This window comes from Dermacentor variabilis, chromosome 2 (assembly GCF_050947875.1).
Source record: "Dermacentor variabilis isolate Ectoservices chromosome 2, ASM5094787v1, whole genome shotgun sequence".
Lineage (NCBI taxonomy): Eukaryota > Metazoa > Arthropoda > Arachnida > Ixodida > Ixodidae > Dermacentor > Dermacentor variabilis.
Genome location: NC_134569.1, coordinates 43,545,317 through 43,570,377, shown reverse-complemented (window position 1 = coordinate 43,570,377; position 25,061 = coordinate 43,545,317). Strand labels below are relative to the sequence as shown.

At 41.8% G+C, this 25,061-nt stretch overlaps 1 protein-coding gene across 2 annotated transcripts; it reads left to right on the top strand.

The window, feature by feature from the left end:
- The first annotated feature begins 86 nt into the window (after window positions 1-86).
- Window positions 87-25,061, top strand: Uvrag (UV-resistance associated gene). 2 transcript variants are annotated; one of them, XM_075680257.1, is made up of 14 exons: window positions 87-506; window positions 689-803; window positions 912-946; window positions 1,049-1,112; window positions 3,548-3,651; window positions 4,628-4,717; window positions 5,328-5,425; window positions 7,241-7,473; window positions 9,005-9,177; window positions 11,206-11,269; window positions 13,571-13,736; window positions 14,793-14,871; window positions 17,340-17,428; window positions 23,268-25,061. In XM_075680257.1, exons 1-14 carry the CDS (start codon window positions 438-440, stop codon window positions 23,884-23,886), a joined length of 1,998 nt encoding a protein of 665 aa, XP_075536372.1. In that variant the 5' UTR covers window positions 87-437; the 3' UTR covers window positions 23,887-25,061. The 2 variants fall into 2 exon arrangements, with proteins under 2 accessions (XP_075536372.1, XP_075536371.1); XM_075680256.1 differs by having other exon boundaries at window positions 5,325-5,425.

Genomic DNA, 25,061 nt, shown 5'->3' with positions numbered 1-25,061 from the left:
AATAAGGCCATTGCAGCTTTCTAAAGTTCAGCAAATGAATGTAATGCCCGTTCACGCAACTCTGGTGAATTAAAAGTAATGGCCGTAGAAAGTCATATCGTAGCTGTTTGTTTGCCACGCTTGTAACTTCCGGTTCCGCTGTTCATGGAGGTGTGCACTGTTTGGCATCCTTGCCGCCTTTGCTGTAGGGTGCTGAAATCACAATTAGAAATGTGTTTAGGAATATTGACTGCTAATCTTTCTACTGAACATACGCCAGGGCGTACCGCGTAAAAGCGGGAATTGACGTGTGTTTCGAACAACGTTCGCTGTCTTGCGGCGTGTGCTTTTGATCTTGCGTTCAGCGGGAAAGTGCCATTGGCCGTGTATACGCCCGCTGTTTACACTTCCCTTTGGTGTATGGAGATGTGTAACTGGGGCATCGCAAACGGACCAAGATGGAATTGACTGACTATGCTTTCGACACACGAATACGCAGGAGGCACATTCCTTTGCTCAGCAATCAGGTAACGGTTCGTTCGCGTGTTTTCTTTCGTTCTTTAGGCTGCAACTCCACCGGCTGTCGCAGCCGTAGGTTCCCGTTTTTCTCAGACCCCCTTTTCGCCTTAGTGGCCAGCGTATTAACAAGACACTCTTTGTTGCGTATCCCCGAATACTGATTTTAAGCATTTGCTTTCTTCTTTTACAGAGGCGACTCAGGCACCTGACAGCAATATATGCGCGAAACGTTGTGTCACCTGAAATATCAGAGACGGAGTATTTTGGTCTTTTCTACACAATTCACCTAAACCGCGATGACTCCGGTGAGCGACGCACCATGCTTCCTAAGCTGTGTGGTGCTGTTTGCTAAGTATACTGAGAAACATGGGGCATTTGTCGCTTGAACTAAACGTTCGTGCTGTTGGTTTCAGCCATCTACACCAGTGAAGTGTGCGAGAATAATTTGGTAAGTGCATTTTGTATGTCCACTGACGTTGCGATTGACAGAAAACACTGCATTCAGTGTTTACCATAGACAAGACAATGTATTCTTTCCTTTCTCCCGCAGAATCCGATGTGGCAGCAGCTGCAGATGGCAAAGTTCAATAGCCTGCGGAACAATACTTCCAAATGTGTCCTTTTGAAAGATCCATTTACTGTATACCTTTGGTGTTTTATATTGTATAATGAATTAAGCATCAAATTTCATTTGGCGCAGGAGAGCTTAAGCAACTTTTGAGGCTTTGTGAATATTCTCAGCGTTTGAGCACAATGCTGAGTAATTTCATTTGGTGTGACACGAGTGACTTTCGTGAAGTTTTTGCAGACTACTTTGAACTGTCTGTTGATGTAAGCTTCAATATATAATCTATAATGTGCACAATCTAACAGGCTATAGGACGCAGAGTTTATGAACCAAAAGAATCATGCCAAAATCCACTAGATAGAGGGGTTTTGCTGATATGGAACTTGTGGGTTGTAAAGGTTCTAGAATTATCACTCTTGCTAGGAAGCTTTTCCAGCAAATAAGGTTTCATGTGTTGGTTGATTAACAAGTTCCTCATTTGTAATTAAATCAGCCTTTTACCTTGCTGAAAAGAGTGCTTGTGCAAATTTATGTAGGGCACATGCTGGCCTCCTGCAGGACTACCCACCTATCAGTAGCATTAATTGTATTGTAATACCCGTGCCACATGGGTACAGAAAATGGCATTAACCTCCTAGTGCCTTAAGCTTTAATGTCATTTGCATGGTGCCACACGGGCAAATCAAATGACATTCGCCTTAAGGCAATTACTCACCGAAGGGGTTTGCCAGAACTCATTTGACTGAGAAATGCGTACTCTCGACGTCATAGCTTGCTCAGTGCGGTTTACTTAAATTAGTTGAAACATCCTATTTAGCTGGGATCAAATTTTTGAGGTGTTTAAGCCATACAGCACACATCAACAAGCGCATCAAGTTTTATATAATGAAACAACAATAACATTAGAAGAGATGCTGCTGCAAGCAGAGTCGTGTTTAAACCCATTTACTTAATGTCTTAACATAACAAGTGTCTGTGTTGTTAATTCCAATTGTTAACCCTTTTAGCATAAACTACTAAGGGGGGCAAAGATATCAAAACTTTATTTAATTTTTTTGTTTGCAGTAACAGAAATGTCATAGCTAACTTAGAGCAGTATCCAGTCTGTCACTGTCAAAAAAAAAAATTTAAGCACTGTTTGTGAGATAATTTGTTGGATGCCCTCCTCCCTGAAATTTCTGAGGAAGGGGATGGAGGGGCGAGCAGAACTACTAGATTTTCAAGCAGTTTTGAATCGTAATAGTTTCATGCAACACATTCTTACATTTCAAAGCACGCTTTATGGTAAATAATGCACAATATATGCACTCCTCTTTCACATCTTAGAATCAATACCACTTCTAATGTTGCCCTCTCAACCCTGAAAATTTTCCTGCAGATGTCCATGCGAGCGTACCGATGTATGTTATAAAAACAATTAGCTCCACTACAGCATGCAGCATTTCATTCCTGTTCTTTGTGACTTACGGTTTACATGCATGTGGACTTCATGCCTCTGTGGTGGCACACAGTAGAAACTTGGTGTATTTTTCATAGGACCATGAAAAAAAAAAACAGCAGCTGTGAACATGGAAGGACTAACAAGTCGTTTATTACATTGCTTACTTTGACTAGGAAAACATTTCTCAAGTGGTGTCTGCCACTTGTTTTCATTATCTGACAGTGCAGCATTTCATCCAAACAGATTGAGTGCCTTGGGATTGTCAGTACTGCATTCAGGCACAACATACCTGCACCCGCAGATGACTATGCATATTTGTAGTCTTGCAGATTCAGAAACGATGTCAAAGCATGATAGGCAGTGGAATTTCCAAGTGCAGATCTTACGTGGCGTGCATTCATTTCTTAAAGCACCACCTACAATTTACGGAGTGTTCTGAGGCACTGACAGGACTCACAATTGCCATAGATGCAGACAGAGATACAGCTGCACCCATATCTCTGTCACCAGTTGTGCGTAAATATAGGTTGAAATATTTCCATTGGGAGTAGTAAGCACACTGCACTAAGTAGAGCAGTAAAGAGCATATTTTCCCTGCGAAGTCTTCAGATTTTCATGTCAGAATTCAATATAATGTGCAGGAACATTTGTGTAAGTTGTTGGAAAGCAGCACAGACAAGTCATTGGGCATATTACAAAAACTGCGTCCATGATATAGCAGCTTGGAAATCGCTATGTTAGGAAAGTATCAACATAATTTTAGCGTACCTGTTACCTCTGCTCAGTAAAACCATCTTGCAGCGGCATTTCACTTGTTCATCTTGTTCCTGTGTGCCCTTGTTTGCTCCAGTAGTATATCTGACCATCAAAGTAGTTAGTTTTATGCATCTTATGATGACTTTTAGATGTTTTTCTGCCTTAGCTTACACATGTCATCAGCATATGCATTTCAAACGTCGATATCCTTCTGCATGGTTTCATGACTTATACAGTGTGGTGAAAGGGCATTTGCTTCCTTGACTTGTTGGGACACAATGCAGCCCTGGTGGTGCGAGTTTGGCTGACCAAGAAGAATGACTTGTGTGTCACTTGTGCGATAGAATGGGATGTCAATCTTCATGGACTGTCCTTCCTTGGCGAACAGGTAGTCATAGTTTTTTTAAGAGTAAATGTCATGGCCACAGGTAAAATTACTATTCAGTGGCTATAATTATTGTTAATGTCAGTCACTCACAAATTTCATATTGTCACAGGCCATTTAACATGATTACAGAAGAAAGTTGGGCTAGTTGGTGCATATTCCAGACTTGAGACAGGGTTAACTAGCGCTTACGTTGGACGAGAAGCGCACAGGACATTACTAGCATTGTGTCCTGTATGTTTCTCATTCTCACCCCATGCCTTTTTAATGCTAATAGTTAACAATGTCTCAAGCTTTTGACATGGCTGCAGTTAGTTCAGGGACTAACTTAACCGATTTTTTTTTTCCATGAGGAACACATTAGGTTGTTGCGACTACTTAAACATGCATTATATGCAACTGCATGTGTCACATTTTAAAGGCTCGACAACATGATTCATGTTATTTATCACTGCAGAAAAATTATGTGGCATACCAAAAATGAGGAAATTGGTGACAGATTGATTAAAGACAGCCTGAGCCACAAGTAAAGCCCAACATCAACCTTTCTCTTTGCTTTTGGTTTGTGTAGCATATATGCAATTATGCTTACCAGTGGCCTTTGCCATTGAGATACTTACTTTTGCACCATGTGAAACTCATGTATAGCCATAGTGACAAGGACAAAGAGCGAAAAGTTATCCTGCAGTGACTATGCTATTGCAGCAAATCTGTGCATATCTTAATATGTCAGTATTCTTTTCTTCAGCATGCCTAGGAATTTTTTAGGCTTGCTGTATTCACACTGCTCTTAAGTAACTGTTCATTTCCTTATTGGTGCTGTGATCTATTATTCAGCTAGAATTTCAAAAGTTATATTGGTGACAAAAGGCACTGATAGCACTGTCAAGCATAGATGTCCTTTATCAGCTTCCTAAGCAAAACATTTACTTCGTGTGGTTTGCATTTTCTGAAACTTATTTCTTTTCCTTTTTGAAAGGTGCCTAAGGATGGGCGGAAGTTTCTCCCAAACACACTTCTTTTTGCCATGCCAGAAGGCATTTACGGAGTTGCAAACACCATTGTGCAGGTACAATACACACTTTCACTTAGAGAAAGCAAAAGTGCTTCAGTCTGCCTTTTGATAAGGACAAACAAGCAAAATCAGTTTTTGAACAACGGGCAAAGACTAATTTTGCTTGTTTGTCCTTATCAAAAGGCAGGCTGAAGCACCTTATGGGGTAGTCACACTCAATTATACTGGAGAAGGATGTTGACATAGCCAAGAAAGTGAGAACTTAATTCTTTATCTTTCTTTTTTTCTTTCTTGATATTTTTCTTCTTGCTTTCATAGATCTATCACTATGTCATAGGTTAGCAAGTTGTTCTGAGAATGGAATTGCCCATAGAAAGGGCTTCTGGGTCTCTAAGCTAAGTTAACTAAGCTTGGTTCAAGCCTGTTGCAGCCCTTTAAAAGCTAATCCTTCTTCCAATGAATACATCATTTGATTGTTTATAAATTTGGCAAAAATGATTAGCCTTTTGAATACATCAACTATGACGACTGATAAGGACTGCTGATTGCTTCTTTTGGGGCTCATTAACAAAAGTCTGTTTACATTGTCCTTTCTGCATTTTTTCGTGGCAGGCATTGATGGAGCTGACAGTTCAGAATTGTTTCCTGCTCCTTGTTTCAGCAGGGACCAAAGAGTGACCATTCAGGGCACAGCTTGTATGAAGTTCTTTACTCAGACCCAACTGTGATCAGGAATTCTTGCTCAGTCAACAGCTTGAAGCGGTGAGTGATTTGTATTCATAGCCATCACAAAATGCATATAAGCGCCGGGATGCACCAATGACACACACGTCTGTATAATTGTCTTAGTCGCAGTGGTGGCTTATTAGCCATGGTGTTCTGCTGCCAAGTGTGAGATTGTGGGGTCAATTCTCTGCCTGGGCGGCAAAATGCAAAAAATACTTGTGTAATTTTATTTAGGCGCATGCTAAAGAACCCTAAATCATCTAAATTAATCCAGAGCACTTCATTGTGGCATCACTGTGCCGCTTCATGATGTTAAACCCCACAATATTTTTCATGATCATGCCTTGCAGGTGACTGCATTGTAACAAAAACATATATTTCACACCATTCCTCAAGTCCTCTTTATTTTTAATATATCTGGTGCTTCCAAACATAATATGGAAACCAGTCGACTGCCAACAACTAAACTGGGGAGATATGCAAAATTGCTTTGAGGTATATTAAAAATAAAGTACTAGTTTGAAACATGAATCAAATCAAGTACTTGATAAATGTCTCCTATAGTGGTGTTTCCTATCGGTGTTTGCAAGCAGACCCTATATATAAACGATGACATCGAGTGCCATCAAGCTATGCTAACGTAATAAGCATTATGCTTAGCCCTATAGTCAGTGGCAGGTCATGAATGCAGAGGCATGTATACCTCATAAGTCACATGTATACATGACACAGCAAATCATCCTGTCTGTTGTTTCCTTATCCTTTGTATACATGTCTCTCCGCCTTCACTTACCTATAACATTTCCTTGCCCCAAAGTCCATTGCCCTGCTGAGGGAACTTTCTGCATGATATATCTGTGAACGGTTCAATTAATCCATTCAGCCTTTCTATGTAGAAAGAGGGTGTTGGTGAACAAGCACTCTGTGCACAAGGCCAGTGAAGTCCTTATCCCAATTCCCTTTTCAAAAGGGCTTTTTTGGGTGGTGAGCTGCATATTTTTTTTTTTTTACCCCACACTTAAAGATTTCTGCTGTTTGTGCATGCCATGCATGACAATAGTTTTTCCTGTGACATTTGGAAGGGAACTATCGAGGTACCCACTGTGGTGGCATAGTGACTTCAGCATTAGACTGGTAACTTCGAGGTTGCGGGATAAAAACCTGGCCACAGCAGCTGCATTTTGATGTGGGTGAAGTGCAAGAACACCTATGTACCATGCGTTGGGCACACATTACAGAACCCCAGTTGGTCAAAATTGATCCGGAGTTCCCCCACTATGGTGTGCCTCGTAATCATATGGTGGTTTTGGCACCCCCAGATTATAATTGTTAAAGTTTTTTTCAGGCATAGAAGGGTAAACGGCAGATGCAACATACTTGCTTGAGAGGAACCTCCCCTGCATTCTTGACTTGTCACTGACTGCAGTTCGGTCCATATAATAGATATTATGTTTCTTACATGTTGATGGTGGCTTTGCATTTGCAATGGGTCATCGAATGTTAACCCATACTTGCGTGTTGCATCTAAGCTACATTTCCTGAAGCATTTTGAGAATGTTCCCACAGTTGCTTTGATCATGGTTCGTGCTCCTGGCGCAATCAGTATTGTTTTAATCCTACTATTAGGTGATTAAGTTACTTAAGCTTAAATAATTTAATAACGAATATTTACAGCTTGAAATAGTGCTTTATTTAATTATTTTTATTTGAGTTGTATAGAAGAGTTTGGATGCTATCTAGGGTTTCCAAGTGTGGTTGAGTTAAAGGAGGAGTTTAAATGAACTGCTGTTAAACTTACTGAAGTGTGATGCACTTGCGTACAGCTTGAATTTTTTTGGTTGAACATTCCAGGATGATGATGACTGAGAGAGCTATCAAGCAGACACAGGCATCAGTATCGCGTGTCCGCAGAGCTATTGAGAAGAGACTTCAGCAGCGACTGCAGCTGCACGAGCGTCTTGCTGAACAGGAAAAGGTGCGACTTCGAATAGGTCTGCTAAAAGAAGTCACTGAAGAGCGTTCTCGGCAGCTTGAAAAGGAGCGGGTAGCCTGCCAGGTCAAGGCACAGGAGCTTGCTGACAAAGGTGCCTCACTTCCTTCATTTGTTTGAGTTATTTTTCATTATCATGTTAATTATATGCCACATATGCAAGTTGCATTGTCACACTGTTGTAGCCCTCAGGTTCTGACCTCTTTCTAGGACACTCGTTATCTTCATATGTATAGTGTGCAGAATGGAAAATGTGGCCTGCTCAACATTGCAAGAATGTAGTAATTGCACATCCGTGTGCTTACTTGCTATTAAATTCTTTTCCTTTCTTGCATCTAGGTTCAAATTTCATGGTCCAGTCCGACAGAAGTCTAAATGAAATGCATGCACTGTAATCAAGTCTGCAACTCAACTGCTGCTGCACCAGGGTTGGGCACGTGTTGATACCGCTAACATGATTTTTTTCTTTTCTTCGAAATATTAATTTTGTGTAAACATGGTCTACGATTCTTTAATCGGTATGAAATAAGCCTGTTGCATGTCATAAACGTTCCTTCTATAGAATAATGGAATTTAGTTATTGTTTTGTACATGGTACAATCAGGGTAATTGTTCAGGTGAATTAGTAAAATGTGTATGAATAAATTGGAAGAGAGAAGAATACGAGTAGTTCTCTCTTCTCATGTAGTCATCCTTCCTGTAGTACTAATTCAATCGAGAGATTATGCAAGATCCATAAGACCAGCAGTTAGTCCTTAAGGGTAACACAGTCAGGAGCTTGTCTGAAATCAGTGACTGGTTTGTGAAGCTTGTGCAGCCAGCTGAGACATGTATTTCCCAACTACCTATTCTACAAATCTCAAACATATGATGCCTTAGCAATAGTGCATTGATGGTTTAGCTCATACATGCTGGTATTGAAAAATTGTAATTGCTCCTGTTTTATTTAGTGTTCCGATATTATACTTGCTCTTTTCCTTCCTTCCTTCTCAGCATGTCTTTGTAACTATAAGGTTTCTTAAATAAGAATGAGACAGTGTAAGGTATCCAATTTATTCCTGACAACTGTGCTTGGAGGGTTAAATGAACTTACACACACATACATACACACACAACACTGATGCTGTATTTTGTGGCCAGACCCTGCAGTACTCGTAGAAAATACCGGGAATGAGCTGTTATATTAAAGTAGTTAACCTTTTAAATGTATTATTCTTGTCTTGCCCACGCATGTCTATTAAATAAAAAGTCGGTGGTGTGTCTAGGTGCATGCTTATGCTGCTTTATAAACTGGCTTATGTGTAGCTATGCTTTACGAACTGTAGCAGGTTTGAAGTACTATGCATTGCAGGTATTTGAGATAATTAGTTAGGCCATAAAGCGACTCCTCGTAATACACAAAGAAGTGGTACCATGCTGTGTGCATTGAGGATGGAAGTCAGCTTTCCAAGTTTTGGGCTTATTTAATGCGAGATGAAAATAAAACCAAGGATTCTTGCAGCAGTCTCATTCATGAAGTGTGCTGCTTTCTTGTGTCACATGGACTATATCGAATTTGTTCACTCTAAAGCGACATCTAGCTAATGCATCACAAATATGTACACTTCATCTCTTCTCATGGGTAGAGAAGCACCTGGCAAGTATGGCAGCCGAACTTGTGGAGAAACGGAACACGCTGGTGGAAAGACGGAGGCACTACTTTGAAGTCCGGGAGAGCCTGCTCAAGACTTCCTCACGGTTGTTGTTCAGACAGAAGGAGCTCATTACTGAGCTGGCCTTTATCTACCCAGTGGTGTCTGTAAGTACTATGCCTTCTGGTGAAAGCAGGAATGTATTACAGTACTACTTGCAATGTGGCAGGCTAAGCCAGGTACAGCAGGCATTTTCTTAACCATTGCCTCCTCTATTTTTTCAATGCCAGTGCAATTGCTTGCTCCCCAATGGGAGCCGGTCGTGTGCCTTAGTTCAGTGAGTTGCCGCAGTGCAACGCTACCCAGATGGTACAACTACTTGAATCATGTGTGCGCCTGAGCGTGCGCCACTGCCGTTCTGCTGGAGAAGCAGTAGACACTCCATCTTTGCACATGTCAAGTTATCACACGTCTGTCAGTCTTCCTCCGCATTCTGTCATGAGGCACCACCCAGATAGTACTCTCCCCCACGACCGTAAAGCAGGCACGAACGCTTAGCCGATGGAGTAGAGTAGGAAAGGACGATATGAGAGGGTAGTGGACGGCCGTCGGATCGGCCGCATTTGATTACCATTGAAAAAGAAATAGAGGTACTGCCTTCGCTAATAGACTGTCACTTGCTTCAGCTGTCATGCGCTGGTGACATAAATGAACCACCTCGACTACTTGCTGCAAATGGTTCTTCGTGTTTGTGCTACAGAGCACGGCAAAGTTTCATTTAAATTATTTCCAGTCATCTCCTGTGCTTTATTAGTAGCCCTCTATGACGACGGCTCTGTTGGGTGGAACCCTCATGACTTGTTCTGTCCCGTGTGGAAAATGTTGTGGAGATACAGAGAGAAACAACTTTATTTCAATAAAGACTGTGCTTAGTTACTGCGGGTGGAGCTCCTCTTCCAGGGCCCCACTGGCTATTGCGGCTCACTGGGCCTGGTCGTGGGTCGCCATTTGGGTTCTTAAGTCCCGTTAGGAGAGTTACGCCTCCCACAACCACTTATTGAGTGTGTCATTAAGTAGCAGCAAGACAGTGTCTTCCGGTTGCTGAATGCAATGGTAAGTTATGTGTTCGAGTGTCGAGGTGAAGTCGCACCAAGGGCATCTGTTGCTGTGTTTGTCACAAAAATTTTTGTGGAAGTGCTCGAAGCTGTGTTGTTGTGAGTGACTTGCTTGAAAAAGCGGCACTTTGTCCTTGCTCTTGTTTTGTTGATATGTTGTGTTTGCTAGTCGACAAGGGCAGTATCGGTAATGTTTGCTGATCAGGCTTGTATGTGTGAATAGAACCAGTTTGAACTGTTCCCTTTACCACTTTGCGATGTCTTTGCATTCATATTTATACTTTTTGTGCGCAAACAAACAGGGACGAAGAATAGGGGCAACACAAGGACGAAGCGCTCGTCCTTGTGTTGCCCCTATTCTTCGTCCCTGTTTGTTTGCGCACAAAAAGTATAAATATGAATATGTTCCAACTAGGCCGACTCGCAGTTATGTCTTTGCATTGGCTACACTGTGTGTTGGCCAATAATGTGGGAATGTTTGTATAAACAATTATGTTCAGTTAGCATAAGTCACACATTACCAGAACAGCCCAGGTAGCAAGCTCCACGAAAGCAGTTGTTTAATCTTGCAGCAGTCACCTGCTAGCATGGTGTGAGTTATGTCCTCATGGCACTTGTCATTAATTGGGTTTCTCAAATGGAGAATAATTATGCGTAAGTGCTACTTCATTCATTCGTTTAAATACGAAGAGTTAAGGTTATTTCACTTGGAAGAAAACAATGCAAAAGAAAAAAAAAACTGCATTGCCTTGTTAAATGATAGGAAAATATGGCATATCAGTTTTACACTTAGCCTTGGCCCAAAAATGAACTGTCACAATTCCGGTAATTAATCACCGATGATTTTCAAATTTTGTGCCATCTTCACATGTGGAGCGTGCATTTTTCCCTATTTCATGGTGCACTTTCTATTGTATTGTAAGTATGTACTCTTGAAAAGGGGACACTATTGTGAGGGTGTGACATATAATATTAGGGCTTATGTTCTTGAGGTGATGTGAGTGGATCAAGTCATGCAAGTTATAATGTGAGAACCTTGCCTTCTATACTGTTAAATACTTATTTTGATATGTCTTCTAGCTCCCGGAAGGAAAGGGCTACACTATCTGCTTTGTTCATCTTCCTAATAGTGAGGATTTTAGTGGTAAGTGTTGAAGATATTTTGTTTCGTGATGCAAAGTTTTCAATTTAGTGTGCTTTCTCGTAAAGATCATTGTGATAACCTTCAGTAAGTGTTTGTGCAGCAATAAAGAGAAACTATAGATCAGTCTACATTGGTAAGGTATTCTTGAAGAACTCTACTTTCGTTGATTTTATAGTAAATAGATTTGTTATTGAAAGACAAAATGACTGTGAAAGTTTCATTTTTCATTTTTGTGCTGACACCCCAAGGCTGGTACACCAGTGTGACATCACGAATTGCAAAGTATTTTTTCACATTTCTGCCATTGTGGTTCAGAAAAAGCTTTTGAAACTCCTTAAGCTTGGACGTTGGCTCCCTTAGATCTATCTTTACTGATAAATATTTAACTAAGCCCTAGCAGACGACGTCAAATTCTCTGATGTCTCGGTGAGCTGGTGCAGTAATTTCTGTACAGCGACAACGCCCATCTTTTGTTTTCCTGCCTTTTCTGGCTTACCAAGAGTCTTCTCATGATAAGTGTGGCTTTCATGGAATTTCGTAAGGGGGAATTACACTGTTCAAACCACTTTTCTTTTCAAACGAAGCTTTATATGGCTAGATGAAACGAAAATCCGTCTCATCGCACCTGTGTACAGAAAACTATGATCATCTGCAATGGCTTGAGCATTGGCATCTTCTTCCACGCCTAGCTTGTTGGTGCCGCTCTGCGCAACCGTGCAAACACGCTCGTGCCACCACTCCCGCATTTGTCATTGTCGTCTTCTTCAGAGCTGGCTCCGTTGCCACTCCTCATTCCAGAGTAAATTTCACTTCTCTTCTGTCGTCGTAATGGGAAGCAGTGTTTACAAGGGTATGAGCCATTGCTTAAGGTGGTATGAGCCATTCACAGTTGAAGAATAGCACGCGGCAATGGCGGTTGAGTGCTGCTAACCACGCTGCCGAGCAAACTTGAGACACCGAATGGAAGCGACAACGGTGGACTGCGGGCAACCCGTCACTGATATCATTCTTTCCGTCGCAGCCAGACATGTGTGTAAACTGATTAAAAAACACAAAGACGTAACCAATAATTGAGAAAGACTTTAGTGGACCAGTGGGATTAACCCAGTGATAAACACCGGGACCGAATGTTTCAGCTTCGCTGCTAAACCGTCTGTACAAAGTGCTTGGGCGGTGGTTTTTAGTGACCCGTTATCAGTAAAAGATATTTTGAAGCATATCTTTGTTTCCTTCTTTAGAGGCCCCACTGATGCTAGTCCTGTGAGTATCGGACACAGACAGTGACTACAATGGGACAAAAGAACCAAAAGTGAAAGAGATTTTTTAAACATAGCATTATTTCTAATTTTTTTTTACCTTGCTTGCAAGTCTGTTTCCTATTTTTGTCATAGCGCTTCATGATCGTGCATAATTCCATCAAATTCTATACTTTAGATATGTACAGCCTGAAACTTTCTTTTGTCCCCTTTCCTTTTTTCCCTGTGCACAGTAGCAGGTCAGGGCATGCTAGTTCAGCCTGACCTTTCTGCCTTTCTAATAATTTCTCTCTCTCTTCATACCTGCAAGCCAACAAGAAGGCTCTTTTTATACAGTCCTTTTCCAATATGTGCGGGCCACCATATGCTTATGTGCGAGCCACCATATGCTTATGCAGCCACCATACGGTGGTTGCACAAGACTTATAACACGTCATGGTGGTGTAGTGGTTTTGGTATTGTGCTGCTAAGCCTGAGGGTGTGGAATCAAATCTTGGCCACAGCGGCCGCCTTTTGATGGCCATGAAATGCAAGAACGCCTGTGTACCATGCATTTGGTGCACATTAGAGGTTCCCAGGTGATCAAAATTAGTCTGGAGTTCCCCACTACGATGTACCTCAATATCATATCGTGGCTGTGGCGCTTCAAACTCTAGAATTTAATTTTTGATTTTAAGACTTTTGTAGCACTAAAGGTTCTTTGCTTTGTAGTGGTATAAATGCTCCCATACCAAACATCTAGCACATTAAAGCACTGAGAATTTTACAGTAGATTCATTAGTGGCTTGGCAGTGATACCACAAATGTCCACACGATGTCCTGCTGCATACTTTTGATTGCAAGACATTGATCATGGCTGGTCTTTTTCATCTTGAAACACAGTAGAGTGCCTACTGCTGCAAAGGCATAGCCATTCCACTATGTTCTTTATGTACATATAGCACTTGAATTTTCTGCCTATTGAACCTTACTGTAACGGGTTAAGGGATAAGTAACAGTGACGTTGCATGTGAATATATGTTCTTCCTTTTATCATCCGGCACAGATCGTGATGATCAAACTATTTCGGTCGCCCTTGGCTACGTCACACACACACTGCTAATGATGTCTCACTTCTTGGACGTGCCACTTCGCTATCCTCTTATCCACTGCGGATCTATGTCTTCTGTGCGGGACAACCTCATCGAGCACTTCACGGACATAGAGCGCGAGTGAGCTTCCACCATTCTTATCTCTCCAATATTGGGTTGTTTGCTGAATTCCTGTCTGTTGGCCCGAGCAAGCTAAAAACACTTCGCATGTGATAGCGCTGACTGGTGCATTCACTTGTCGGAAGCTTTTGGAAGTTGTCCACAAGACAACCAAATTTGCTGAATTGTGACTGTTTTTCCTCTTACCTGCGACTGATGACAGTTCAGTTTAGTTTGTGACCCGCCGTGGTTGCTCAGTGGCTATGGTGTTAGGCTGCTGAGCACGAGGTCGCGGGATCGAATCCCGGCCACGGCGGCCGCATTTCGATGGGGGCGAAATGCGAAAACACCCGTGTACTTAGATTTAGGCGCACGTTAAAGAACCCCAGGTGGTCGAAATTTCCGGAGTCCTCCACTACGGCGTGCCTCATAATCAGAAAGTGGTTTTGGCACGTAAAACCCCAAATATTATTATTATTAGTTTAGTTTGTGAGGCATTTCAAAAAAGGCAGCCCGGCACATGCCAGATGTAACAAGCCAGTTGTGTACGTGGAGTAGCACTTTGGCATGACATTTCTGGTATTTTATATTTTGTGTAGTTGGTGTCATCTGCTGTTCATCAACTGTGTACAGGTACAAAATAACATATCCCACATGCACATCCCATTACATTTAGAGATGCGGAAATGGTGCTGATTTCCATGTGAATTGCTTGGGGATTTGCTGGTTCACTTCTTATGAAAGCAAGCTAAGTGGGAAACAATTACTTATTTGTTGTGGATTCTTTAGGGTAAAAGAAAAAGAAAGTGAAAAATGCAATATTATTTTTCAGATAACTCGTTTTATCTTGGCTTAACAATGTAAGACTGTGCATTGTCTGGCTTCATTTTTCAGCAGGAGTTTGGGGTCACGAATATCACTAATCTTAGCAAATTTGATTCCTTCTTGTGCTTAAGCAACACTCAACTCTGAAGGAAATACCCACAGTTTGTTGCTTTTTCTGTTATGGCTTTGTGGACACCACTTAGCTTTCTTTTTACTTTGCCCACTCACTTTTGTCTTCTATGTAAATTTCAGATTTCCCTTGCATATGAAAGGAAAGAACCGCATGACATTCAACTATGGTGTCTATCTCCTCAATCGCAACATTGCCCAGGTATTCGCTCTTTCACATACTTCTGACCTTCAGTCTCTCACAAGAACGGAATATCGAAGATGGGATGCTTCTATGAACGAACATCTCAGATTTGTGAATGAGAATATCAGAGTTCGGATTGGCAAACTGCAGCATTATACTTGACTAAGCATTGTTTCATTAATTTAGATTCTTTGTGCCCGAATCGAACAGAATTATCGCTTTTTTGAGGAACCCATGCCCCATAAGCTTTTAATGCCAGCTGTTCACTTCAGCCTGTTTTGATTGAACTCAGCCTTTTTGAGTTAACTTTGTCCAACTGCATACACCAGTGTGTCTGATATGCCAAATTATCTGCAGCACCATGACCTCGTAGGTTGTGGTTTCCGTCAGCACACCTGTTGCTCCAGCACTGCCTCTGTTGACAGTTACCGCTTGTGCAGCATGAAAACATGCTTCTTGGGTGCACGCCAACCAATCTCTCTAGTCATTTAAGAAGAAACAGACCTTCACTTAAAGTGCGCCCCTGGCAGCGCTTAGAGTGGGACAGTGCTGCTTGTTGGCTGAACCACATGCTATGTTTTAGTAATGACCCTTCTGCAATTCCTGGTATAGGTAGTAGCTTGAGAAGGGCATCTCGAGTTTATTGCCTTCAAAGTAGGTGCTGAGAGTGCCTGGACACTTAGTTTTAGCTCGCTTATTGCTGAGAAGTGGTGCTAAAGTATGACCACTTCTTTTGAAAGGCAACACTGCTTTCCACTCTTTTTCTTTCCTTTCCCTCTTTTTTTGCCTTTCTTTTTGTCGTTGAATATATATTTTTTTTTCTATAACCAACCTGGAACGCTAACTAGTAAATGTTTCTGGATTTGGGGCCTTGTGTTGCAACCAATAATTATGCATTGCCTTCAACTTTGACAAGAACACTTTGGCAAACTTTGTCAATGATGTGGCTGCTGGAATGACTCTGATCTTATGTAGAAAGCTTTAAACTATGGAGCACAACTCTCCAGGTTGTATTGATGCCAAGTTCCTTTAGGACATCATGAACAGGACACCAAAGAAACATAGTTTGCCAATTTCTTCTGTTGGCACATAACTCTTGCGAGTGGAGGATGATAGAGGAGCACCCTATGGCATGCTGCTCACATTTGTGATGCACTTTCCAAAGACTAATGGTTTGTATGCATTGAAGGTTTAAGTCTGAGGCCTGTTAGGAAAAGCGTCAATGAAAGAACTGCTTATTGAGGCAAAAGCCTTAGATAGCTCATGGGTCAAAACATTCGATGTCCAGCGTTATAGCGTCAAAATTCATGGTGCCACCATGCCACATGGTACCACCAACATATATTATGGGTTCGAGTGCCTTAATTAACGACCTTAATTAAAGTAAGTTAATTGAGGCACTAAAACCCACAACCTTTGGTGTTACTTAAGGCAAAGCTAACTAAGGCACAGTTAAATAACATATATTTAATTAAGGCATTCAAACCCACCACCTTTGCTGGGAGCCAAACCCACAATCATTGGTGTTAGTTATATATATATATATATATATATATATATATATATATATATATATATATATATATATATATATATATATATATATATATAATTAAGGCACTCGAACCCAAGACCTTTGGTGGAAGTTGAACCCACAATCATTGGTGTTAATTAGGTCAAAGTTAATTAAGGCATAGTTAATATATAGTTAATTAAGGTACTCGAACCCACTACCTTTGGGGGAGTCGAACCCACGTCCTTTTGTGGTAAATAATGTGAGGTTAATTAATGACTGGTTAATTAAGATATAGTTAATTAAGGAACTCGAACTCATGACCTATGGTGTTAATTAGGGCAAAGTTAATTAAGGCACTCAAACCCATGATCTTTGGTGGGAGAAAACAAGTAATAGGTAGCAACAGAGTCGTTTGAGAATGTCATGTAATTTAAATAATCTCTTGCAAACGTGCAGGCTTTTGTATTCATGCTCTTTAGCGTATGCTGAAGTGACTGTCAACTTTTTAAGACATGTATGTGCAAGCAACTGAAAATGAAAAACCTATATGGAGTAATTGTTATTATATGACCTTGTCCTAAAGCCCTTTTAACCCCCCTTGCTGGCCAGTAAGTTGCTGGCACTTTTAGAGTGTACATTTTGTGCTTTGTTGTCTATGTGTCAAGCTAGCAGCACTTATATTTAACTACTACAATAGCAGGAGATGCCCTGCACATCATTTTCCTTCAAGCACAGTTGGCCTGCGTTGTAGCAAAATTGCATCCAACACAGCACCAAAGTAGCTTTGTTGCATCCTTTATTTGTTATGAGCACACATGTATTCATTATCATTACATGCTGATATTGGTAAGGAACTTTTTAGAGTTACTTGAAGATATTCCTGTTCATGTTATTAAGATTCAACTGTATATAGGTAACACAGTTGTAAATTTCTTTTCTTCCCTTCTGTTTCTTTTTTTTTTTTTTCCAGATGAGGTGCCACTGCAACATGGTCACCAAAGACCTCCGGCCAACGCTGCACAATCTTTATGGGCTTTATGATTACTACAGCATAAAGCAGTAAGTAATAGTATTTGTACACTATGTATCATTCTGCTTTCTCTTTGAAGCTCTGGCAACTTTACTTTTAATTCCTATTTTTGCATGTTGCTTTGGTATGTATGACAATTAAGAAGTTCTAACATTATCTAGAGCATTGAAAAATGTTTTACCGCTTTTTGTGTTATGCTAAAGAAAAAGAAAAATGTGCATAAGGTCGCCAACAGTCATTTCGAACTTGCTTGGTTTCAACAGCTTCGTGTCACTGCCATTGGCCCCATAAACTTAATGTTTTTGTGGACAGCCGAAATTTTGGACACATTACAGCATGTCAAACATTCATTTGGACTCTGGCTGCACAACCAGCATGGTAATTCGGCCACTGAGTCTAGCTGAAGAAGAGATATTTTTGTTTTGATGCTTTGCTGAGGTGGGGTAGGCTATAACTGCTGGCCATGTTGCCAGCGCCTTCTCAAAACCAAAACTAATGAAGCCTAGTCACCTAACCATTTAAAAATGGTCGCTTGCTATTTTGTGGAAATCCTACATTTCAGACTCCCGATTAGTATTTGGACTGTTTGGCAGTACCAGGTTGCATGCAAGTTTTTGGTAGACGACTGTATTGTTGAATGAGTAGGGTTAAATTTATTGTCAAAAACAACTACAGCAAGTCATTTTTGTGGATATCCGCAGGGTCGAGAAAGATTCATAAATGGAAAGAGTGTCATCCACCTAAGTATTACGAAGCTACAGAGGAAACCTATTCAGATTTATCAAAAAGTAACCCTTGTAGTGGTTTGGTCTGTAGATTAGACCTGGGAGCAGCGCTTTTCCGAGGTAGTTGCCCTGCCATCTGAGCTTATCCATGAGGCTACCAGGTCACAGAGCGAGGTCAAAGTAAATGACTACTTGGAGCACAGAAAAGTGTGCTTTGTGTTGTCGAATAATTCCTGCTCCCTATGGGAGAATGACAATCTTTCCCTTTCGTTTCTTGATTTCAGTACCAAAGCACAGCTTACTGATAGCTTACTACAGCTCAAGGTATAACAGCAATTCGCTGTGTATAATGTAAAAATACTGAAGTTGCACAATCTGTTTTCTTTTTTTTTTTTTTTTTTGTAGGTGTGGGTGTGTACAGTCGAACCCACTTATAACAACATTCAAGTGCCAAGAAAATTCCATTATAACCTAGAATTGTTATAACTGGGTTACATGGAAAAATCAAAATAGGGGGATAGCAGAGCTGATGTGAGAAAACTATAATTGTGGGCAGGTCAGTGCCCCCACCACCTTCCTCCATCCGGCTGCTGATTGTGTTTGCTCGTTTAACAGCTTCCTGGGTGCTCCGATCGCATGTAACAAGCTGCGGCTGTTGGCATTAAAGAATGGCGCTGCTATAACAACTGCAAAGAGGTGTCACGGGTGGCAAGCGATATGCAAGCTCCACCGAGGCATCGCTTTGGTGGCCCCAAGAGGGGCCTTTTAAAAATGTGAGAAGGTTGCCACAGCAGCCTGTCAGCTTGAGAAATGCAGAAAAAACGCCACAAGCATCTCGCTACGTACTCCTCACTGGCTTGCACGAGAAAACCCTATGTCTGTCAGCCTTGCATGTTTCACGCAAAGCTTGCTAACATCTTTCTCCAAGCCATCCAGGTGCTCCACATAGTGCAGCGGAATGTTCCTCGCGAAAACGAAGCCCCGGAAGGACTGAATCATCTGCCGGGCCTTCTGTGAGGACAACATTGAGGCAGCCTGCTCTACTCTACTGCATCATCACTGCCGCCGTCGCCGCCGCTATCCTGTGCAAGCTCGTTTGCGATGATCACTTTATCAATTAGAAGCACTTAGTTTCCAAATCTATCACCATGCCCTTCTTTTCACTGCAACGTCGTGCATTGCCAATGATCAACAGGCGGAACAGCCAGCTTCCGTTTCAGTGGCGAGTCAAACGAGGCTGAGAAACCACGTGGCCAGGAACGATTTCGACGCAACCAACAAAGGCGAAAACAAACAATTAAGCTGTTTACAGAAATGCAGAGCCAGCAAGCAATCTGGGAGCAGCGCAGTTGGTGCGGTCCATTCGTGTTTCAGAGGGTGGCGCGGCATAGAGCTATGGGTGCAGCTCATTTGTGTTCGGAGGGGTGGAACGGTGACGGGAGAGAGGCACACAAAGAAGGCTAGAAAATGTGTGTACGGGGGCTGTTCGGGCAGCGGACCATCATTCAGCGGCTTGTATCTCTCATTTTCTTTTCAAGGATTTCGCATTTCACTACGTTTGTGCACAGACACCCAGCAGCCAGACTTCATTATACACGATAATGTTGCATCAGGGCATTGTAGTAAGTGGGCTATTTCACCATGAGAAACATACAGAAGTTGACGGTGCAGCAGCTTCTCATTGTTATAACCAACATATTGTTAAAACCAGTATCGTTACAAGTGGGTTCGACTGTATTTGCATGCCTTATCGGGGTGTCTACCAGCCGGGAAAACCTGGAATTCTCAGAGAATTTGTGCTTCTGTCAGGGAAAATTAGCTGTCATTTTATTGAAAGGGAACGAAAGTCGCCCTAATGCTGGCTCAAGTAAAAGAGAGAAATCGTAACAAATTGTCTTTGAAGCCATTTCGTCGGCTGGAGGATTTGCCAGTGTACAGTCAACGACCCATTTTGCGGACGCCCGATAATGCGGACAGCTTCGCGGCGCTACATACCCCATATAGTCAATGAATAAGAGCGTCTGAAATTTCGGACGCAAGAACCCTTCGTGGTCCGATTTTCCTAACTTCTTGCCGCGACCGCAAGGCCAAAACAGCATTAATCAAAACCAACCCCGCAGTTTTGATCATCTCACCGCCTCGAACCGGCGCTCTTGCACGTAGATCCACTGGCAGCCGTAGCAACCACTGTGGCAACCCGAGGCCTAGCTCTTCAACGTTCGCTATTAAGGTTGTTACCATTCGGTGCCGAGATTTTTGTTGAACGAATTCACTGCTGTCAGCAATGGCACCGACTCCGCTTCTGTAATCCTCGCGATTCGCTTCGAAGCTTAGAAGGCACGACACGTTGCATAATGCTGGGGCACGAAAGGCAGCTTCGCCTCAGCGCAGCAATGTTATGCGGTGAAGCATAGATGAAATATTTCGGTGAAGCTTAACAAGCGTGGGAAGGGGCAATTGTCACGGGACACAGTGGGTATTCCCGAACTATACACGCATGTACCCGCCATCTCCTGCTGCAGTACAAGCTCTGATATGCATAGTAGGTGTACTGGCAGGCCTTGAGAGGTTTTTTTTTTCTTTTTTTTTTTTTTTTTTTTTTCGGACGCGCCTCTGGCGATTTGAGCCCTTAAGGGCAGTAAAAAACATACATTCATTTTTTCGGGCGTTCTCATGGCCCCTAGGGAGTAATAAAATTGGATGTTGACTATACAACTGACAAAGAGGATGCTTCAAATGGTCAGTGGGGCGAATGCGCAGTGGAACAAGGACGAGAACAGAAAGGACCGTAGCATTGAGGAATGATCAAGAAAGGAATTGTGCCGCCTCTTTGAAGGAGCTTGAGCTCAAAAAGCAAAGTGTTGGCTGACTCCGTGATGCAGGCAACCATCGTTCAAACCAAAAAAACTCTTTAAAGCAGTGAAATGTAACACAGGGATTGTGCATGGGTTGAGAGTATGTCAGGACAGTTAAGGTTGACTTTCCAGCTGCTGAGAGAATCTCACTTTTGGCAAAGTTCGGGCCTTGTACCAATGAGCTTGCTATCAGTTGATAGAAATAGCTCATTTTCGAAAATATTTGCTTCTGTATGCATCTCTTCTTATTCGTATTTGAAAAGGCTCAACTTGATTTGCAATGGGCTTTACCTTTATTTTTTCTAATATATCTTATTTGCGGTGCATAATGCTAACCCCTCCCTTCAGTTTTCTATATTTAATAAAATAAACTACTCCTTACGGTTCAAAATGAATTAAGTCGTTCTTTCTATTTTTTAACATGCTTACTAGAGAGCGACAGCATCGGGCGATGTGGTTTCAGCCCGTCTTGACATAAAACAAAGTTCTGTGTCGCTCGGGAAATATTGCAATGGCACTCAGGGAAAACTTAAAAAACTCAGGGAGCTTGAAAATGTCAACTTGGTAGACACCCTGCTTATATGCCCAAAGCTTGTTTTCTTTTTTTGTTATTCTGTTTAGAAGGCATTTATTGCTCATCTATAGTTCTAGTCTTGCTGAAACACTCACTTGAACATGCAAGATAGTCTATCAATGGTTTAGTAAGAATAGCTTTTTCTTTCCACTGTTGACCTTCCCAATAAAAAAAAAAAGAAAATGTGAATATTGTCTTTGGCAAATGCTGGAAATGTTTCTTTTCCCCTCTAGCAAAATTTTCTGATTTACTGTTAATTCCAGAACGCGGCAATATCGTCCACATTTACCATTTACAGCACAACCTCATTGATACTGTCCTGTTAAGTACGATTTTCTAGCACCAACGTTCATAGTCAAGAACGCAAAAAAAAAGACCCAATACTGTTATGCTTATTTTTTTATCAGTTAATACGTTCCAGGAAAACATTACCTTTTCACTGCCAACATTTAGTACATTGCCAATTCGCGATCATATGTTTTTCGGCCGCTAGATCCCATGTAAACAATAAAAGGCTCGAGGTGCGCGTGATTGAAAACCATAGTTGCCTTTCGAAGCAGCTTGCTGCAGGCAGTTCAAAATTAGCACCATATTTCGCTCCAATGGCATTGTAGGCATTGCATTCTGCCATCACCCACCAGCTGGGTTTTGTTTGTTTCCCATCCCCATCTTAAAGCACTACACAACAAAAATTCCCATTGTGCAGTGTTTTAAGATGGTGTGTCTCGTGTGGCAACGATTCACGCCAAGAGGGCATCGCATAACTTCCCGCCAAAATGCTCTGTTTGAGGAAGCTTGTGAACCAGGCCGAATTTGAGCAGCACGAACATAACCTGCAAAAGTAACAGTATGCATCTCAGGCTGCTTGAGCCCGACCAGCTTGACATGCGTTGGCACCTTGTGCTGCACTGATTTGCGCAGTGCTTCCCATTATATGAATGTCAACTACACTTGAGTCTGCCATATATTTTAGTGACTTCAGATCGTACGTTTTTCCATTTAGTATGTTCTTTCTTGTGTTTCTTCCCAGAACGTATGAACGAGGTTCTACTGTAATCACGACTGCAACAGTCGTTAAATTTCATTCTTGTTATGAGTGGTGAACGTCACCCACTACTATCTCAGTTGCACTCTATAAACAAATATAATAGTGTGAACTGTTTATCTGTTGAAATTTAACAAAGTTAAGCTTTCATGTTATGTGTACCTACTTTCCTCCAGCAAAATATTTTGGAAAAGGGTCGGTGTGAAGAGCAGAATTTTCTAACACAGGAAGGCAGTTAAAAATCGGGGCACATTAACTGAAGGTTGTGTCTTTTTGATGTTCCCTTGATGTTGCCACGAGTGTTCCCAGACCATGAAAAAATCCTTTTTGTTTGTGTTACTCTGAGAATGTATGCAGGCAGATGCCCATAAAAGATTTTCAATACATGGATGCTTTGGAAAGCTAAAGCTTCTGGTCAAAAATAAAAAGGTGACCATGGGCATGCCCATGCAGTTCATGCAATGTCCCCTTCACTTCAATGATTTCTGTTTGGGCTGCAAAGAAATCATGTATTTCCCCAGGTTCCACTCTAAAATCTTTCATGGGCAGCTATATGTTCCCTATGCATTATGTACAATGAAAGTCCTGGCTTCATGCAACCATATCAGTAAGTCATCAGCACATTTTAACCTTGTTGCTTGCTGTTTGTTATATAATCTTTTCATGAAGGAATAGCCAGCCAAGTAGTGCACCGGTGCCAGTGCCAGCTTCTCCTTTAGCCATGCCCACAAAAAGTAACAACAACATCGGCTCTGCACGGGAGCAGCGGTCATCAGATGAGGTGCTTTCGCCTCCCACAGCGAAATGTGAGGACATGGAGCACATCTTCAAATGTGAGGAGGAGCCAGCAGGTGGAGTGGAGGCAAGCACAGCTCTTGCCCCGCAGAAACTGAGCAGTTCTCTGGACAAAGGGCTGGACAGCTTTCAGAACACGGCTGCTGCTGCTGAGCCCGAGAACAAGAGGAGTGCTGCGCTGCCAGTCAAGTTCCCGAGCCTTCAGAGTAGCTATCGCCTTAGTGAGCCGAATCTCAGGGAGTTCGAGGCACGCACAACGCTCAAGGAGAGACAGGCAGCGGCGGACCATTTGCTGCCTGTGCCACCAGTCGTGTACGATGCAACCGAGGAGAGCGGATCGCTCAACAGTGGTGATGGCACTGTGGAAGTGGCTGTGGACACATTGTTTGATGCGGACCTCACGGCACGGACGGAGCAGTTGGCTAGTGTGGTGCGCAGCTTCCGAACGTACTCCTCAGTATCATCATCCAATGGACCGAGCCCAAAGCCATAGTGTTTTCTTTATTCCTCCCGTGGTTTAGAGTGAAATGGGCGTGGGGGATTTAGTTGTGAAAGCCCTGTGCACGACCTGCTATCTTTACGGTTATTTTTAAGCGCCACAAATTTAAATTGTGCTGGTGCAAAGAGATTGACACGTGCATCTCGAGGCAGCTGGTTTTCTTTTGCATTCTTGGTATCCATGTCCGACTTACAACTACAATAAGAGAATGGTGTACCTTGGCTATGTCAATTTGACTTGGAAAAACCTCACAGTTTTAATCTACCCTGAGTGTACACTTTCACAAGTTCATGGCCATGGTAACAGAATTGATTGTGAGTACTTTTTTTTTTTCTTTAATAGAGTGATGTCCTCTTTCTTGAATTATTCTAGTAGTAACACCATTTGTGCCTGTTGATTGCAAATATCAAAGAATCTACTACCCATCTATGGTAACTTCATATCTATATTCACTAGTTATAGTAAGTTCAAGAAGTTTTCATACTGTTATAAACATACTCAGCATATAATATAATGTTATTTTGTACATTATGTAGTTATGAGTACGCATGTTTCTCATAGATGGCTATGAACTCCAACTGTTGTTACCTTTGTGTTAATGAGTGATATATCTTTGTACACTGTTTTGTTGTGATGACTTTTCATGTAAACTGCCACATTGCCGTTGGAATTTGTAACATTTTGCAATGTAGTGATATCTGTTCGCTTGCAGTGGGCATTTGCCGCACACGAAGTAGAATCATTGTGATATTAGGGTTTATCTTTTCTACGATGAGTGCTTAGGCACAGGACTTTCTGCTGCATAACACAAAGTAACTGCTCGTGCTAGTCAAATGGTTAGAAAGCATACGTGTATTCACTTTGGTTGCTTGTTAAGTTGAGATAAAAAGTGGACAAGCTATGCAGTTTGTGAATGATTTGAATGCGTCCATGCCTGCGTGATGATGTGGATAGCATATGTGGGAAAGCTGCAGTATTATATGTCGTAGGACAAAAAGCCAAAGCTTATTAAGAGAATGCTGAGGTGATGAATAACCAGCTGCCACTTCTCCTTCAACATCAGTGGTGTATTTATCTGTTGGCACAAAATTATTTTTGTTGTACATGAATAAAGAAAATATGGACTTAGAATATTGAAGTAAATAAAGGAAACTTTTACCGCTTGGAAA